Raw genomic sequence first — 20,474 nt, forward strand, 5'->3', positions numbered from 1 at the left:
TACTAAAGAACTCTTGAAGAACCATCTTTTGTAAGAGTGTATGAATTTTACAATGTACCATGAATTATGCAGTAACTGCTGTGATTTTTTCAGTACCTATGTTAATTTTTCAGTATATACTGTGAATTGTTCACTAACCATTATGAATTATTCCTTATCTACTACAAATAGTTTAGTATTTACTATGAATGATTCAGTATCTACTATGGATTATTCACTATCTACTATAAATAATTTAGTAACTGCTATGAATGAGTCAGTATCTACTATGAATGATTCAGTATCTACTATGAATGATTCAGTATCTACTATGGATTATTCACTATCTACTATAAATAATTTAGTAACTGCTATGAATGATTCAGTATCTACTATGAATGATTCAGTATCTACTATAAATTATTTAGTATTTACTATGGATTATTCAGTATCTGCTATGAATAATTTAATAACTGCTAAGAATGATTCAGTATCTTCTTTGAATAATTTAGTAACTGCTAAGAATGATTCAGTATCTCCTATGAATGATTCAGGATCTACTATGAATAATTTAGTAACTGCTAAGAATGATTCAGTATCTTCTATGAATAATTTAGTAACTGCTAAGAATGATTCAGTGTCTTCTATGAGTAATTTAGTAACTGCTATGAATAATTCAGTATCTACTATGAATAATTTAGTATTTACTATGGATTATTCAGTATCTGCTATGAATAATTTAGTAACTGCTATGAATGATTCAGTATCTTCTATGAATAATTTAGTAACTGCTAAGAATGATTCAGTGTCTTCTATGAGTAATTTAGTAACTGCTATGAATAATTCAGTATCTACTATGAATAATTTAGTATTTACTATGGATTATTCAGTATCTGCTATGAATAATTTAGTAACTGCTATGAATGATTCAGTATCTTCTATGAATAATTTAGTAACTGCTAAGAATGATTCAGTGTCTTCTATGAGTAATTTAGTAACTGCTATGAATAATTCAGTATCTACTATGAATAATTTAGTAACTGCTAAGAATGATTCAGTATCTTCTATGAATAATTTAGTAACTGCTAAGAATGATTCAGTATCTACTATGAATAATTTAGTATTTACTATGGATTATTCAGTATCTACTATGAATAATTTAGTAACTGCTAAGAATGATTCAGTATCTGCTATGAATAATTTAGTAACTGCTATGAATGATTCAGTATCTCCTGTGAATGATTCAGTACCTACTATGAATGATTCAGTATCTTCTATGAATCTTTCAGTAACTGCTAAGAATGATTCAGTATCTACTATGAATAATTTAGTATTTACTATGAATTATTCAGTATCTACTATGAATTATTTAGTAACTGCTATGAACGATTAAAGTATTAAGGTTGTGTTTAGGTGGTATTCTGAATCTGCCCGCTGGCTGGTGTTGAACGGTCGGTCAGATGAAGCGCTAAAGCAGCTGCACCGCGTCGCCAGGATCAACGGCCGACCAGAGATGACGGAGAAAATCACCCTGGAGGTTTGGAGCGCAATGCCTTCACATACTGCTGACGATTACTTTTAATTCAACATGATTTTTAATTCTAGAACAGAATACACTGACCAGTTTCAATACATACTTTTACCAGTAATTTGGAAAAGAAAACTGCCAAAACATTAACTGTGCAAACAATAAGAACATTCAGATTTCAGAAAAAAGTGAGGCGTCCCAAAACTCATCTGGAAGACTTGTGAGAGCCTTTAGGGTGTATAACAGTTTCAGTGGTTTAGATAAAGCTGATAAAGCAGTGCCAAGAAAGCTGTAAATGGTATGGAGGATGTAAATCTGCAGCAGCGTCGGTGAATCAGTTGTTTGTTTGTGTTTAGGTTCTTCAGACACACATGCAGAAAGAAGTTCAGTCCAGTAAAACGATGTACACGGCGTATGACCTGCTGCGCACTTCAGTGATGAGGAAGATCTCCGTGTGCCTCGTGGTGGTTTGGTAAGAATCCTCCCAGTCTTAAAGCGATAGTGTGGTCAAGTTTAGTCCTACAGACTTGATTATGTGGCTTCTGAACCAGAATCAGAATCAAAATCTTTATCCGTCTAGTACCAGGTGTACAAGGAATTTCTCTAGGTACAGATGTCAATATAAAATTAAATCCAATAAAATGGATACAGAAAACGATCTGTTATAGCTAAACATAAACTAGAAACAGGGTGACACGGTGGCGCAGTGGGTAGCGCTGTCGCCTCCCAGTAAGAAGGGCCTGGGTTTGATTCCCGGCCGGGTGACCAGGGTCATTTCTGTGTGGAGTTTGCCTGTTCTCCCCGTGTCTGTGTGGGTTTCCTCCGGGTACTCCGGTTTCCTCCCACAGTCCAAAGACATGCAGTCAGGCTGATTGGACATGCTAAATTGCCCCTAGGTGTGAGTGTGTGTGTGAATGTGTATGTCTGTCTGCCCTGCGATGGACTGGTGACCTGTCCAGGGTGTATCCTGCCTTCCGCCCAGTGACAGCTGGGATAGGCTCCAGCACCTCACCGCGACCCAGAAGGATAAGCGGTTTAGATGATGGATGGATGGATAAACTAGAAACACAAAAAATACATGGGGTACAAACAAACTGCAAGTAAAAGGATGTGCAATGGGAGATCAGGGGTGGGAATCTCTAGGCACCTCACGATTCGATTCAATTACGATTCAGGGGATGTCACTGAGAGAGATTTAAGACGAACGTTTGGAGAATAATGGACTTATTTGCATTTATAAGCACTGCAGTTGGTTTCCTGGTACGTTAAATCTGCAGCCAGAGACTGTCAAACACTAAAAAGGAGTCAGCTTCTCTTTCGGATTCTCCCGTTCCACCTTAAATGGTGCTGCGTTTACGTTCTGGCGCTTCAGGCAGAATTTAAGGTGGAACGGAAAATTTCGAGGAAAAGTTTTCTGGTGGAGATGGGAGGAAAGCGGCTGTAGCTAAAGCTTAAAGCAGAGGAAAGTAAATCTGTGTTTTCGTTCATATTGATTAGCCTATACTAGGACATCAGCACACACTGAGACATACTGGACATTAAATGTTGTGGCTCCCAAGGTGGTTTGATTTTTGTTGACAGGACAAAATGGCTCTTCTTAACATATAGGTTGTGACTCCTGACCTAACCTGGCTTTTAATGCAGAAGGAGCCGGTCGGATTTCTCACTCGTCCAACTATGTTTTTGTTATGTTACAGACTGTCTGGGCGCTGCACTTCCGCACTTCCAGGTTCTGCCTTTTGCGTTGCATCAACATTAGCTACGTTATAAATTAAATATTTAGAAAATCGATTTTTAACATTTTTTAATCGATTCAGAATCGTCCATGTCCGCATCGCGATGCATCTAAGAATCGATTTTTCCCGCACCCCTAGTACAGATACAATTAAGGAGAAGGATTATGGTGCTGTATCAGGCATAACATTCTGACCACCTCCTTGTTTCTACGCTCATTGTCCATTTTATCAGCTCCACTTACTATATAGGTGCACTTTGTAGTTCTACAGTTACAGACTGTAGTCCATCTGTTTCTCTGCATACTTTGTTAGCCCCCTTTTACCCTGTTCTTCAGTGGTCAGGACCCCCATGGACCCTCACAGAGCAGGTACTATTTGGGTGGTGGATCATTCTCAGCACTGCAGTAACACTGACGTGGTGGTGGTGTGTTAGTGTGTGTTGTGCTGGTCTGAGTGGATCAGACACAGCAGTGCTGCTGGAGTTTTTAAATACTGTGTCCACTCACTGTCCACTCTATTACCTTGTTGGTCCACCTTGTAGATGTAAAGTCAGAGACGATAGCTCTTCTGCTGCTGCACAGTTTGTGTTGGTCATCCTCTAGTCCTTCATCAGTGGTCACAGGACGCTGCCCACAGGACGCTGTTGGCTGGATATTTTTGGTTGGTGGACTATTCTCAGTCCAGCAGTGACACTGAGGTGTTAAAAACTCCAGCAGCACTGCTGTGTCTGATCCACTCGTACCAGCACAACACACACTAACCCACCACCACCACATCAGTGTTACTGCAAGGTTTCAGTTTGGCTTAAAGAATGCATTAAAAGTTTTAGGTTGTTTTTTTGTTTTCCAGACAGGAAGAGTTTTAATTTAGTTATTACATCGTTTCACTTTAAGCTTTTTGTTTCAGCATAATGATGAATGTTTTGTCAGAATGCACAGCATCGTTTCTCGCAGGGCAAGTTTTTTTCTGTTTTAGCGATGATAAATTAGCACAACTCAGGTTGCATGTTTTACTCAAAGACGTCTGAAAGAATCCAGATGCATTAAAAATATAAACCTTTTTTTCACTGTAATACTTTCACTGTAATACTTACACTGTAGTACTTTTGTCTGTGTTGCAGTGAACAGTTTTCAAAAACTGTTTATTTATCTTAAACTTAAGATTTTTATTAGTAATTTTTCATTTTCATTACAGTTTTCTTTGACAATTGACAATTTGACAGTTGATTTATGATCTAGGGATGATTGGCATGCTGTTCCCACCATGCTAATTGGTACAGTATAACCTACTGGTTAGCGATATGAGCCTCATAGCTCCAGTAGCTGAAACTAAAGAAGCAAACTTCACAAACTAAATGTGCTTTTTAGGCATATAAGAGAAAAAAACACAGAAATAATTCTTTCAATCCTTTCCAACAGGTTCTCCACCAGTTTTGCGTATTATGGTCTGGCGATGGACCTGCAGAAGTTCGGTGTGAATATTTATCTGATGCAGATCATATTCGGAGCGGTGGATTTTCCCGCTAAACTGGTGGCTTTGGCCATGCTCAGCTTCCTCGGCCGGCGACTGACCCAGGCCACCTGTCTCCTGGCATCAGCGTCCGTCATATTCGCCAACATCTTTGTCCCTAAAGGTAAAAAAAGACAGACAGTCTGCTTGACTTTTATTTTGAAGTGTTGCTATGGACTCCGATTTCTTTCTTAAGACAATTTTGTAAATCTGGTGTGGTGCCCAGTATCACATCCCCGTCCTGATCTTACTTCCCCTGGTTTCTGGTCATGGTATTCGCAGTGTTACTGGATGAATCATATACACTGATCAGGCATAACATTATGACCACCTCCTTGTTTCTGTGCTCATTGTCCATTTTATCAGCTCCACTTACTATATAGGTGCACTTTGTAGTTCTACAGTTACAGACTGTAGTCCATCTGTTTCTCTGATACTTTGTTAGCCCCCTTTTACCCTGTTCTTCAGTGGTCAGGACCCCCAAGGACCCTCACAGAGCAGGTACTATTTGGGTGGTGGATCATTCTCAGCACTGCAGTAACACTGACGTGGTGGTGGTGTGTTAGTGTGTGTTGCGCTGGTCTGAGTGGATCAGACACAGCAGTGCTGCTGGAGTTTTTAAACACCTCAGTGTCACTGCTGGACTGAGAATAGTCCACCAACCAAAAATATCCAGCCAACAGTGTCCTGTGGGCAATGTCCTGTGACCACTGATGAAGGACTAGAGGATGACCAACACAAACTGTGCAGCAGCAGATGAGCTATCGTCTCTGACTTTACATCTACAAGGCGGACTGACAAGGTAGGAGTGTCTAATAGAGTGGACAGTGAGTGGACACAGTGTTTAAAAACTCCAGCAGCACTGCTGTGTCTGATCCACTCGGCATCGTAATGAAAACATGCTAACTGGCTAACTCTGGCCGAGGGTCCTCGGGAAGTGAAATCAGGATGGGGATTGGGCTTCACACTGGACCTGGAGATACCCAGAGCCAGTTTAAGGGGGAGCCAGGCGACTTGCTATTATTAAACCAAAAACATGACTGCAAAACACTAGAGGGCGCCCAATGAATGGGGGTTAATGGAGCTAAACAGCAAGAAAATTCATTTAAATTAGTTTCTAACCATTTGTCCAGGATCTTCCTTTAATTTAGGAAAGCTGCCAGATGTATTTCACTAAAAAAGAAGAAATCGGTTTATTTCCTTTTTTCCTACAACAAACAGGTTTTGTGTCATAGGACGCTAACATTACTGCTACTGAATGCTGATTGGGTGGTGATCAGCTTGTTGTCTGAGTGAAATGGTTCACTCTCAATGACGCCATGAATGTCTATGATGCACTGTTATAGAGTCCTGTAAGTGGAGTTTAAAAGCACTTAAGATATAACAGCAGTTTTAAAATGTTTTATGCTTTTCGGTGTGCAGTAAATTAGTGCATGTATTTAGATAAAAATTATTAGGCAATTACAAACCATGATTTTCACAAAAGCTACATAGGAGCCTACTTATTTTGGACTTGCTCCGGAGCGCCCTCTAGCGTTTGAAGACATTACTGAGTGGAAATTCTCCACACTACACATTCTCTGACCTACCACCCTGCAGACTTTAGCTACACCCCTAATCTAACACACCTGATGCAGGTAGTGTGGTCTCCAGGATTGGGAACCCCTACCTAGGGTTGGGCAGTATCCCCCCACATAGTTCGCTTACGTGGTCACCCAATAAGTGAACACAGTGCACAGTTTTCAATGCATCATTCCATTTATCTAATGACTGATAAAGGTTAAACAGTGCTGCTAACTAGGAGAGAGGAGCTGGTTAGCATTAGCTTAGCTAGCATGATAACAGCTCTGCCCAGACTGAAGTTTTAGCTCCTCAATGAGGCGGAGAAACTCTCCGTTCTCCTTCCACTTCTCCAAAGAGAAAAGCCTTCTGAATGATTTTAGTTTGCCGGTTTCCTGAGAAACAGAGGAGATATTATCAACACCTTTTCTGATGTTTTTTTTTCGTGGTGCAAACAAGATAAAGAGGGCTCCCGAGTGGCGCAACCGTCTAAGCGTTGGCCCTGTCATCAGGAGATCGCGAGTTCAATCCCTGGTGATGCTACAGTCATCTGTAGCCGGGAGTCCAAGGGAGTCCAAGGGAGTCCAAGAGAGCACAATTGGCCTCGCTCTCTCTGGGTGGGTGGGATGGCTGCCCTTCTCTCCCCCATCACCCACTAAGCGCAATGCTAGTCAGCGCAGGCGTCTGCCGCAGATCTGGCAGTTGGCGCTTTCCTCCGAGCGCGTTCAGCTGTCCAGTGACGTTGCGTGATCGGCAGTTCGAAAAGATGCGGTGGCTGGTTTCACAGGTCTCGGAGGAAGCCTGTGTTAGCCTTCACCCTCCTAGCGTTGATAGCATCGTGTGATTGGGCCACGATTGGGTCATTGAGTCCTAACTAGCGGGGTGGAATTGGAGACGACTAAATCGGAGAGAAAATCGGGGTAAAAAAAAAAAAAGATAGAGAGCAGGAGAAATTCCAAAGTCTGGTGTACATTTATTGTCTTGTTGTGAAAAATCGTCTTTGAATATTTCACATTTACATGTCGAAATCGAGCGTGTTCTGTGCTGAGTGGAGCTTCTTCACTTCGCTGCTATCACGCTTAGTTTTATTACAATTTTTCCTGCCTCTGATTTCCCCCTCTTTCTATGAGCGCCACCTATTGGTGATCTCGCACACCCCCAATCAGCGACCCCTCTATAATATAAATGAGTGGAATGTGTTTATTTAGCCATTCAGACGTACACTCTTCAAAAAGATGGTGATTTAAGGTTTCTTTAGTAAAGAAAATGGTTCTATTTAGAACCATGAACGCTCCAAAAACCCTTTGCATGATTGCATGCTTCTTTGCATCATGAAAGGGTTCTTCAAACTGATGGAGAATGTGCTGTAGATGGTTCCATATAGAAGCTGTTTGAAAAGGTTTTCAAAGCCCCAAAAGCGTTCTTCTATAGTTACGGCGTCAGGCTCGTCATAATAGAAGAACACTTTTCAAAACAGGTTCTGTATAGAACTGTCTGTAGCACATTCATGCACATTTTCCATCTATCTGAAGAACACTTTCATGATGCAAAGAACACTTTAATCATGCAAAAGGTTCTTTAAGTGATCATGGTTCAATATAGAACCATTTTCTTTAATAAAGAACCACTGAAGCATCATCTTTTTAAGAAGAATGTAAGTTTGACAGCCATAATTTAAAAAAAAGGCAGAATTTTGACATATCGTGGTGAACCTTATTACCGTTATAACACCAAACAAAGATGGGGAAATCACTGTTTTAAAAAATCCGATTTGGATTTCGTATTAAAGATCAGTGGCCAAAAGACTGAATGATATGGAGTTATGACATAACTGAAGTTTGAGGAAAGACCACGCCTAAACTCCTCCTTCCCAATTTCAGCTTCCTATAAATACCAGTCCTTCACTCCTCTTACTCGTGACAAAATTTCACACCCCTCCTCCTCCTCTTCTCCTCCACCTTGTCCACACCTGCACGTGATCTTTGATAGGGGGGTTGGCCTTCTCGTGATCCGCAGAAGCCGTACTGAACTCCAGCCCAAAATTTCCTCAGAGTTCCCCTCCTCTCATGATCTCACTTACCAAGGCGTGGTCTGCATTCGCAAACAATCATAAGTGAGATTTTACTTCTAATTTTTTAGTCATATGGTCCGATGGACCGATCAATCCAAAAAATGTATTCAGATTGGCCCTCAGAGCTCAGAGAACATGTGGACCATTTAAACATTTCAGAGAAGAACATCAAACCACTCAAACATTATAGGCAACGTGGACTGAAGTCGTCATTAATTTCTCTGATGTTGCTTCTTCACACAGAAATGCAGCTCGTAAGGACGACGCTGGCTGTGCTGGGGAAGGGTTTCACCTCCGCTTCCTTTACCTGTGTTTACCTGTACACCGGAGAGCTCTACCCCACGGTCATCAGGTCAGTCTCACCCTGGTGAAATGTGTCCAAAAGTATCAGGACATTCTGTCTAATTAAATAAATGGTGTGTGTGCAGGCAGACTGGGATGGGCTTTGTCTCCACCATGGCCCGGGTGGGCTCCATGGCTGCTCCAGCTGTTCTCATCCTGGATGAAGTGTTACCTGCTTTGCCCAGTATAGTTTATGGAGGGTCTGCAGTAGTGGCTGGAATCACTGCCTTCCTCCTTCCAGAGACACTCAGCGTCCCTCTGCCGGACACCATAGAGGACGTGGAGGAGAAATGGTGAGCAGAAACAAGACCTCACAAACACCTCGAAACCACTCTGACTCTTTTAGAAGCAAGATGAAGAAAAAAGGTGTGTCCGCCAACTACAGGTGAACCGCTAGTGAAATTCAAAAAAGGGTGAAAAGGTGTGTCCTCAGCAACAGGGCGACTTTATTTGGTTAAAAACGTGTTTAGGCCCACACACAAGGCCTAAACACGTTTAAAAAACCTCTGCAATTACAAATGAACTTTTTCTCTTAATATTGATGCTGTGCTTGTTACCCATATGGAAAAAAATATATATGGATATGTTTTTTTATGCACCGCTTATCCTTCTGGGTCGCGGTGGGGTGCTGGAGCCTATCCCAGCTGTCATTGGGCGGAAGGCAGGATACACCCTGGACAGGTCGCCAGTCCATCACAGGGCAAACAGACAGACATACACAGTCACACACACAGTCACACCTAGGGGCAATTTAGCGTGTCCAATCAGCCTGACTGCATGTTTTTGGACTGTGGGAGGAAACCCACGCAGACATGGGGAGAACAGGCAAACTCCACACAGAAACGACCCTGGTCGCCCGGCCGGGAATCGAACCCAGGCCATTCTTGCTGTGAGGCAACGGCGCTACTCACTGCGCCACCGTGCTGTTACCACGACCCTATCTGGACTAAGCAGTTAACGATGATGATGATGATTTTTATGTATTTGAAATACATTTCAAATCCATTGCAGTCCATGCTGAAATACATTCCAAACACTAAAATGCATTTCAGAATATGTTGCCATATTAACCAAATATATTTTTAAATGCATTTATTTTAAAATTTATGGGGAAATATTACACACAGAAATGTACCATACAAAAATAAATGTATTTATTTAGAGAAATGTACTATTTAGAGAAAAAAAGTCGTACTATTTAGAGAAAAAAGTACTATTTAGAGAAAAAAGTACTATTTAGAGAAAAAAGTCATACTATTTAGAGAAAAAAGTACTATTTAGAGAAAAAAGTACTATTTAGAGAAAAAAGTCATACTATTTAGAGAAAAAAGTACTATTTAGAGAAAAAAGTCATACTATTTAGAGAAAAAAGTACTATTTAGAGAAAAAAGTCATACTATTTTGAGGAAAAAAGTCATACTATTTAGAGAAAAAAAGTCATACTATTTAGAGAAAAAAGTCATACTATTTCGAGAAAAAAGTCATACTATTTCGAGAAAAAAAGTCATACTATTTAGAGAAAAAAGTCATACTATTTCGAGAAAAAAGTCATACTATTTCGAGAAAAAAAGTCATACTATTTAGAGAAAAAAGTCATACTATTTCGAGAAAAAAGTCATACTATTTCGAGAAAAAAGTCATACTATTTCGAGAAAAAAAGTCATACTATTTAGAGAAAAAAGTACTAGTTAGAGAAAAAAGTCATACTATTTCGAGAAAAAAAGTCATACTATTTAGAGAAAAAAAAGTTGTACTATTTAGAGAAAGAAGTCATAATATTGTGCCCAAGGGCATTGCAAAGGGAAGGCAGCACCTCCAGCACTGCCAGTATAGCAACCGAGACCACAATACGTTATAGCAGCCCCCTACAGTTAGCCCCCCTACAGTTAGCCCACTTTATCCTCCAAATAGTACGACTTTTTTCTACTATTTTTATTTTTATTAACAGTGGCCCTAAAATGCCGTCGTAGTATCTCCCTCTTCGCCGGCCTCTCTGTTCCGTATGAAGTTTAAAATTTTACTTCTCACTTTCAAAGCCCTGCGTAACCCTGTTCATCTCTCCCTCAGAGAACTCCTGACCTCTTACTCTCCCTCTCGCTCTCTCAGGTCTTCTTGTAATAACCCACTTCCTGTCCCAGCACCAGGTCTTCCACCTTGGGAGGTTGTACTTCAGTGCCACAGCCCCCAAACTCTAGAACTCTCTTCCTCAATCCCTCCGTGACCGCTCTTCTTTTTCTACTTTCAGATCTGATTTAAAGACTTTTCTCTTTCCAGAGCATTTCTCTTCCTCCTTTACTGCTTAGTCTTAGCTTCTTTTTTCTTGTGTGTGTGTTCTTTGGATTGTGAAAGGTGCTATTAATGTAACTTATTATTAGTCAAGTCAAGAGTCAAGAGGCTTTTATTGTCATTCCATCTATGTACAAGTACACAGCGGAGTGAAATCACGTTCCTCCAGGAACAACACGGTGCAACATGGAACAAAAAGTACAAAGTGCGAACGTGCAGACAGTGTGCAAACAAAAAATTAAGCTAGAAACAATACAATAAATACGATAAATTAAACAGACATTAGACACAGTAAACAGACACGACGGTGCAGCGCCGACACAGCACTCATTTCTGAGCATGAGGTTGTGGAATAAGGTGCAGAGGTATTAAACATGCTGTGATCTGTGAGTTACACAGTCAGATAACATACATGAGCACAGCAGTTACTGAGGTAGTAAAACAGTATAAACACAGCATTAGCAGTAATGTTCCAGTGCAAGTAGTGCATCAAAAGAGGGGTGTTGGGGGGGTGTTAGTTCAGCCCTTGTGAGTTTATAAACCTGATTGCTTGAGGAACAAAGCTGTTGCAGAGTCTGGCAGTGATGGCACGGATGCTCCGGTACCTTCTGGCAGACGGCAGCAGTGAAAAAAGTCCGTGTGAGGGATTGATGAGGTCGTTCACGATGCTGGTGGCTTTCCGGATACAATGTGTGGTGTAGATGTCCATGATGGAGGGGAGAGAGACCCCGATGATCCTCTCAGCTGTTCTCACTATGCGCTGTAGGGTCTTGCGGTCAGAGGTGGTGCAATTCCCAAACCAGCCGGTGATGCAGCTGCTCAGGATGCTCTCCACAGTCCCCTTGTAGAACATGGTGAGGATGGGAGGGGGGAGATGAGCCTTCTTCAGTCTCCGCAGGAAGTAGAGGCGCTGCTGGGCTCTCTTGGCTATGGCTATTATTTCTTATTATTATTATTATTAAAAAGAGGTGTGGCCTCCTACTTAGAGGAGCGCTCTCATCTCCTCAGCTGCCCCATCTAGTGGTCTAAGCACCAACAGAGGATAAAAACTCAAAAGTTACATTTTAACACTTGCATTCACAAGAATGAGACGAGACAACACGTTCCTTTCAAAAGCGAATGGTGTAGTCTGCTTCAAGGTTGAGTCCCTTTGGAGAGAATGTATCTAAGTGGTACATCCTAAAAGTTTCCCTGGATTTACGTAGTTTATCAGTGTTCAGTGTTACACAACTGCTTGTTCTATATCAAAACAGAGTTCACAAATCGGACGACCCCCATTTTTAAAATGTGCTACAGTATTGGGGACATCAACACTGCGTATGGCCGTAACGTCCCGTCTTGCTCTGTCCTTGTTTTTCTCCGATTTAGCCTTGTTTTCTCTGTTTTCCTCTGCCATGTGCTTATGGTTACAACTGTGCCTTTGTTTGTTTTGCCTTCCAGCTCCGCCCCTGCCACACCCCTCACCTGTGTCTTGTGTTTAGACCCTCCCAGTAATTACTCCCAGGTGTTTCTTGTTGATGTCCTCAGTGTGTGTATATAAATATAAACCCCTTGTTTCAGTCTTGTCTTTGCTTGCCGTTGAAGGTGAACGTGTTTGAACGTTGTTTGTTTTACTCGTGTTCTTGGTTTCCTGCCTATTGCTCCTGTTTCTGCCATGGACTTCGATAAAACCAACTTGCACTTGTATCCTGCTTCATCTCCTGCTCACCCAAAGTTACAGTGGCACTACTATGCTCACTCAATCAACTGTGCAACTCCCTAGGTGTTTCCCCCACATATGGCAAACGACATGAGCAACGAATAGCATAAACCACATTAGGAGTTGAAAATGTGTGAAACCTCTCATTCATTGTGTATAACGACACTGAAAACAAGTCCCACATTTATAGTTCAATAAAGGGATCCATAACAAACCTGACTGATGTCTGATTTTACAGTCATATTTTTGATGTTTCTAGCTCTCCGAAATGATAAAGATGGAGTGATTTGAGAGGTTTTCCCTGAAGCTGGATCAGACTGAAGAATATGCCAGTGGTGTCCTTTTGTGTCGTTTGCCTGATGAAGGCCCTGCCTGTAGGCCAAAATGTCATGTTTTTAACCACTTAGCTGCCCTTTTGCTGTGGGTAGAGTGAGTGTTGCACTTTTACACCTGAGAACCACTTTATTAGCAGCACTTTATTGGAAACACCTACCTTGTACTTCTGGCCACTTTAATGGAAACACCTACCTTGTACTTCTGGCCACTTTATTGGAAACACCCACCTTGTACGTCTGGCCACTTTATTGGAAACACCTACCTCGTACCTCTGGCCAGTTTATTGGAAACACCAACCTTGTACTTCTGGCCATTTTAATGGAAACACCAATCTTGTACTTCTGGCCAATGTATTGGAAACACCTACTTTGTGATTCTGGCCAATTTATTGGAAATGCCTTTCCTGTACTTCTGGCCACTTTATTGGAAATACCTATCATGTACCTCTGTCCACTTTATTGGAAACACCTAACTTGTACTTCTGGCCAATTTATTGGAAACACCAACCTAATACCTCTGGCCACTTTATTGGAAACACTTATCTTGTACCTCTGGCCACTTTATTGGAAACACCAACCTTGTATGTCTAGTCACTTTATTAGAAACACCTACCTTGTACTTCTGGCCACTTTATTGGAAATACCTATCTTGTACCTCTGTCCACTTTATTGTAAACACCAACCTTGTATATCTGGCCACTTTATTGGAAACACCTACCTTGTACCTCTGGCCTCTTTATTGAAATGTATTGTTGATGACTGTACTGTTTTTTTTGTTTGCAGGGGAAATAAATCCCGGAGTTTTAAGAAGCAGGTACAGAACGAGATGGTGGCGTTGGAGGTGGTGGAACAGACTCGAGGAGAACATGAAGACGGAAAACCGGCTGCATTCTAAGAGCCTCCATTAACCTTCATTTACTTAATTCAGCACAAACACCAACTAAAATTATATTCACTACTGGTCAGAAGTTCGGAATCACACATTAGTCATGTCTGGTAATTAGTTGGAACTTGTAGACTGATTTAAACTGGACACCAAAATGTATTTTTAGATGTTTTATTCATCGCACATCACACATTTTTTGGTTATGAGACATTATTAAATGATATTTATATTATTGTTAAATTATTATGTTTATATTAATTATTTATAGGAAATTAAATAATAATATACTAATATAAAAAAAATATACCTTAAATATAACAGTCGTGCTGCACACAAGAGGAACTGATCAAACTGAGCATGACTAATTTATCCACAACTAAATTACAGTGATAGCAAAATAAGAGTGATCAAAATAAGAGTCCCTTATAATTCTACTGTTAAATGTAATTGCATTTGATTTAACTGAACACTAAAACATTTAATAATAAATACTCTTTTTATTAGTAGTAGTAGTATGTGGTTTGTGATGACAGAAGAATTACTAATAATTATTGACCATAAATAAGTGTATATGGTATGTAGTCAAAGTTCATACTTGAAAAAAAATATGGGATATTTTTCTCCCTGTATTTTTTTCTGGAAATGTGATAAAACACATGTATCTGCATCCAGGCTGGGGTACGTTATTGTAAACAGGGATTCCAAACTGCGATCTGATTCTGTGTCAATATCCACATCAGACCGTATCACATTTAGATTCATGTTAACTTCCAGAGTTTCGCTTGTTAAGATGTTAAATGTTCTGTATTTTGTAAATGTTATAGATGTAAATAACAGAGGAGTCAAAGAAGCAGCACAACCTTCACTTCAGTGAAGTAAAAATGACTCGAAACAGCTTGTAATTTTAGGATTGTGATATTACTTTTTCGAAACTGAAAGTGCAGCATCTAAGAAGCATTAAAGTGTTTGCACTAAAATTTGTACTGTGAGTAAAATTAAATATTCACTGGATGTTTATGCAAATTTTAGCAGTAATTTACATGCAGCAGTTATTTGAACTGTTAAAATAGTTTTTAAATGTTCAAAAAAAAACCTTATTAATTACATTTATATGTACTGATTGATCATTTCTGCCCACAGTTTGTAAACTCTCAGCATGTTCCCCAATCAGTATGTACACCATGTATCCAAAAGTATCCAGACAGCCTTTCTAAAGGGTGAATTCAGCTACTTAAAAGAGCCCATATCCTGCCTAATCTTTTAGATTTATAATTCCTTTTACCTAAATATTTTCCAGCCTCTCTTTATGCCTTAGACTTAAACAGATTTTATTACTGTGCCTTTAAGACTGATATATGGAAATGAGCTCTGCTCTGACTGGCTGTCCTTCATTCTGAGCTGAAACACTCCTTGTAACTTCAGGGCTGAATGGTGGAGCTAAACTGCTGTAGCTGAATGGGTGGAGTTAAACTGCTGTAGGCTGAATGGTGGAGCTAAACTGCTGTAGCTGAATGGTGGGGCTAAACTGCTGTAGCTGAATGGTGGGGCTAAACTGCTGTAGCTGAATGGTGGAGCTAAACTGCTGTAGCTGAATGGTGGGGCTAAACTGCTGTAGCTGAATGGTGGGGCTAAACTGCTGTAGCTGAATGGGTGGAGGTGTAATTTTCCAGCAGTCCTCATCTTCCTGAACCTGGAAAAGGAAAGTTAGTGATGGTACATGTTGTGGTAATAGCAGATTCAGGCCACTAGAGGGCAGAAATACACAGAGGTGCCAGTATATGCCACTACCAATGGCTCCATCCAAAACCATACACTATACCAAACTATACTATACTGTATTATACATACTATACTGTACTATAGTGTACTATGCATACTATACTGTACTGAACTATTCTGTACTATAAATACTATACTACACTGTGCAATATATACTATACGGTACAACACTGCACTATACATACTGTATTATGCTATGACATATTATACATACAATATTGTACTATACCATATTAAATGAAAGAAATGTACGACTAATAGTGGCGTACTTTTTGGCAGACTATTGCTATACTGAGAACTACACTGTACTACACTATACTGTATTATATTATACTGTACTGTACTGTACTATACAGTAATAAGTGTACTGTACTATACATGCTACATATACTGCACTATGCTTTATAGTACAATACATTATACAGTACTAAAGTGAATGTACTAATCATAGCATTGTACTGTTTTTACAGTTTAGTGTCACTGCTGTGCTGAGAACTATAGCGTACCATATCACTATACTATACTATATGTACTGTACTATGCTATACTTTCCTGTACTGTACATAGTACTGTGCTATACTATATTATACAACAGTTAGTTCCGGCCACACAAGCTGATTGGTTGAGAAGCGCTCTAACTGTGCTGTTATTTCACGTTTTTTTCACAAACACTGTATCACTCCGCTGAGACGCCGTTGCTAAGACTTTGACAGCTGTAGGAGACGCTCAAGCCATTTGAACGTTTTTACTTCTTACTTTGCCACAAACAGAAAATGGACACTTTTAAGATCACATTTGACCGACAGCCGATTTGGTCAGACTCTGAAGATGAGACGACACTAAATTCCCAAACTGTCATCACCACTGAGCAGCATTTCCGTCGGCAGCTGTGACAGAAGAACAGCTGAACAACCTGGAATCAGCCAGAAATGAACCCAACACCATTCGCCAAACTAAATGGGCTGTAAGATGCTTTACAGACTGGCTGGAACAAAACAACATTAATACTGATCTGGCAAAAATCGACAAAACTGAGCTGAACTTGATATTGTGGCAGTTTTATGGCTCAGTCCGTAACAGTTACATTAAAAGGCGAGGCTTACAGCAGACTGTGCAGCGAGTGGGCGGAGCTCGTTACTCTGACGCAGCTACAAGCTGCTTGTTAAGGAACTATAATTTGGTGAAGGAACTGCAGCATTAAAACATATTAAACGCCGCGTTCACGGCCCAGTTTATTAATTTATTACTTTATTTATTTAATTTATTTATTTCGTGTTCTACTGCTTAATTATTCTATACTATGCCATGTTATACATACTGTACTACTATACTAAGGAAACACTAATGGTAGTGTACTATTTGACAGACTATTTGTAATTCAGTGTCACTGCTATGCTGTGATTGGTCCACCATCCAAATAACACCTGGTCAGCGGTGGTCTATTTTCACTGACGGACAGGGCAGGGCGGGGCGGGGGGCTGATGTAGCTGCCGATGGGCTACAGTTTGGGCCTGTTTCATACAGCATATAGCATAAATTTTAAATCTAAAAAACTGAAATCAAATTTTTTCTAGTAGGCATTATTTTTCACCATGTTAGATTTCAGTTAATAAATAATTGATATCAATTTTAATGTAACGTTTAAATTAAAAAATGTACATTTGACATTTTTAATTGTTACTGTTATAAATTAAATGTCACTAAGACTAATTTTGTTTCTTACATGCAAGAATTTTTTCACGTGTAAGAACTGCATTTTTTTGCATGAAACAATTCACATTATAAATTAATTTAATATTAAATATAAACTTGGAAAAGCCATTCATTCTTATAGGAACTTAATTCTTACATGCTTAAGTAAAAGGTCTACAAATAACAGCTGAATTTTGACGTTAGAATCAGATTTTTATATACTAAACTTCAGAATTTATGAAATTTGCACTTCTTCGTATCCATGATATTGAAAACAAACGTGACTGAAAGGGGAACTCCACCAATTCTTCAAAATTTCTACATAAGTGGTTAAGATGTAAACAGGGTCATTCAGAGTGGTTTGGTGTGAAACGCTCTGTTGTAGATAAATGTACTGAGTCAGAATTGTTCACAGTGGTGGTGATAGGAACCAGACGTCCACCTCTAAAAGCTCCTCACAGAAAGTTACTACGTGAAATGGTTATGAATTCACTGCCTGATGACCGAGACACTGTTTTATGGTAGTCTTTAAATGAAGTTTTAGTCAAAAATGTATTTTAATCAATTTATTTCATGGTGGAGGGATACATGAAGACAAAATAGTCCCCAAAGAAAAGTTATTTTTTATATTTATGACTATTTTATCATCATCAACATTCCATATAAACTCAGAAGACTCGTGTAGGTTCACTGGTGGTTCTGGATAGTAAATAAAATGTCTATATCTGTGTTGTAGTCATGGCGTCCCCTGGTTCCTATCACCACCACTGGAAAGACATCTGAACCATTTCACACCAAACCTCTCTGAATGACTCTGTTTACATCTCACACACTGAGTTAAAACCTAAAACTAGGCACAAATCGAGTGTGAGCGATCGATTAACTCACCTGGGAAGTGCAGTGATTCATTGGTTGGCCTCAGTGGCGCCACCTGGAGGCCTGGCAGGGAGAGAGCGCCAGTGCGCAGGCGGAGTAGTTCTTTCTATTTTGACTTTCTTTATTCTCTCTTCCTGTATTTGTGTAAAATGTGAAATCTGTCAGTGCCTCTGAGATCCGAGAGCAGCAAAACGAGTCCGACTGGAGAAACCAGTCAAGAGGAGCTGCTCTCCACTCAGACATCAACAGCCTCAGCTCTCACTCCATTCCTGCTCCTCAGGTAAGACACCACCTGCCTCTTTACTCAGCCGCTCGTTTTCCTCAGTCAGACAGACCTAAAGGTGTTTTATTGTTGTTTTCATGGCTAAAATCTCAAACTAACCAGGTTGACTTTTCAGTCATGTTAGTTTTACACTGCTGTGCCATAAAGCTGGCAGCAACAAGAAGCTCCTATTTGTGCTGAAGTACAGTTTGAACATACTTTCTTTGAAATATTTCCATTTTAGTCATTAAGATTAAGTTCCTAATTACTTTCTTGGGGGTTTAATTTCGTTCAGTTGTGTTGTTTCAGCTCCTCAACCGCCTCACTGTCACTCACACCTCTCACTTCAGAGCTTTAGCCTTTTATTTTTCTCTCATTTTTACTCAGAAACTCAATATATATACGTGTATTCGTCGTAAACGTCAGCTCAATTTTCGAATTTTCCATTCCACCTTAAATGGTGCGGCTGTTACATTCTGGCGCCACTATTTAAGGTGGAACGGAAAGTTGGAGTGAGAGGCCAGTTTCAGCCTCGTTAGTCAGCTCCTCAGAAACTCTGCTCTGCCTCTGTGTAGGAAGCCGCGTATCAGGGCTAATCTGCTCACCTTTGACCAGCGAGCTTTAAGGAGTGTACAGACCGTTTACAGGGATATTTTCATGACTCGACTTTGTGTTTACATTGTCATTAAACCTCCAAATGATTCTCCCCTGTTAGCCTTTCTGTTTACGTTTTATGCAGTTGAGCTGTTAGGGTTGCCAAGTTAGTATAAATGGTGTAATTTGAGGAAATATTAAGCCTTTTAACTGAGTTCACTCTCAAAAATACAGAACTTCAGGTTCATAGAAGTTACTGGACAGTTCAGAGTAGACAGAGGAATTCATACTGGTTAATAACAATAATTCATAGTAGACACAGAAAAATTCATACTGGCTAATAACAATAATTCATAGTAGACAAGGAAAAATTCATACTGGCTAATAACAATAATTCATAGTAGACAATGAAAAATTCATACTGGCTAATAACAATAATTCGTAGCAGACACAGAAAAATTCATATTGGCTAATAACAATAATTCATAGTAGACACAGAAAAATTCATACTGGCTAATAACAATAATTCATAGTAGACAATGAAAAATTCATACTGGCTAATAACAATAATTCATAGCAGACACAGAAAAATCCATACTGGCTCTTATCAATAATTCGTAGCAGACACAGAAAAATCCATACTGGCTCATATCAATAATTCATAGCAGACACTGAAAAATCCATACTGGCTCATATCAATAATTCATAGCAGACACAGAAAAATCCATACTGGCTCTTATCAATAATTCGTAGCAGACACTGAAAAATCCATACTGGCTCTTATCAATAATTCATAGCAGACACAGAAAAATCCATACTGGCTCTTATCAATAATTCGTAGCAGACACAGAAAAATCCATACTGGCTCATATCAATAATTCATAGCAGACACAGAAAAATCCATACTGGCTCATATCAATAATTCATAGCAGACACAGAAAAATCCATACTGGCTCATATCAATAATTCATAGCAGACACTGAAAAATCCATACTGGCTCATATCAATAATTCATAGCAGACACTGAAAAATCCATACTGGCTCATATCAATAATTCATAGCAGACACAGAAAAATCCATACTGGCTAATAACAATAATTCATAGCAGACACAGAAAAATCCATACTGGCTCATATCAATAATTCATAGCAGACACAGAAAAATCCATACTGGCTCATATCAATAATTCATAGCAGACACTGAAAAAATCATACTGGCTAATGACAATAATTCACAGTAGACACAGAAAAATCCATAATGGTCAGTAAAATAAATCATAGTAGATACTATGATAAATAATTCATAGAAGAGACTTTATAAGTAAGACTCAAGTTTTATAA

General features: G+C 39.6%; 2 protein-coding genes across 3 annotated transcripts in view; both read left to right on the plus strand.

The window, feature by feature from the left end:
* Positions 1-14,437, plus strand: part of oatx (organic anion transporter X) — a 34,282-nt gene extending 19,845 nt beyond the window's left edge. The window contains exons 6-11 of the mRNA XM_036588572.1: positions 1,393-1,516; positions 1,864-1,979; positions 4,662-4,876; positions 8,627-8,735; positions 8,812-9,018; positions 13,829-14,437. Of these exons, the coding sequence (XP_036444465.1) occupies positions 1,393-1,516; positions 1,864-1,979; positions 4,662-4,876; positions 8,627-8,735; positions 8,812-9,018; positions 13,829-13,940 (883 nt within the window). The 3' untranslated portion in view covers positions 13,941-14,437. The remainder of the gene's footprint in view (positions 1-1,392; positions 1,517-1,863; positions 1,980-4,661; positions 4,877-8,626; positions 8,736-8,811; positions 9,019-13,828) is intronic.
* A 3,792-nt stretch (positions 14,438-18,229) lies between these two features.
* Positions 18,230-20,474, plus strand: part of LOC118819943 (arf-GAP with Rho-GAP domain, ANK repeat and PH domain-containing protein 1) — a 50,568-nt gene continuing 48,323 nt past the window's right edge. Inside the window, exon 1 of one of the 2 annotated variants that reach the window (XM_036587962.1) lies at positions 18,230-18,558. The gene's annotated coding sequence lies outside the window, so the exon portion shown is untranslated. The remainder of the gene's footprint in view (positions 18,559-20,474) is intronic. The other variant, XM_036587963.1, reaches the window with a different exon arrangement.

The sequence above is a fragment of the Colossoma macropomum genome, unplaced genomic scaffold (genome assembly GCF_904425465.1).
Source record: "Colossoma macropomum unplaced genomic scaffold, Colossoma_macropomum, whole genome shotgun sequence".
Lineage (NCBI taxonomy): Eukaryota > Metazoa > Chordata > Actinopteri > Characiformes > Serrasalmidae > Colossoma > Colossoma macropomum.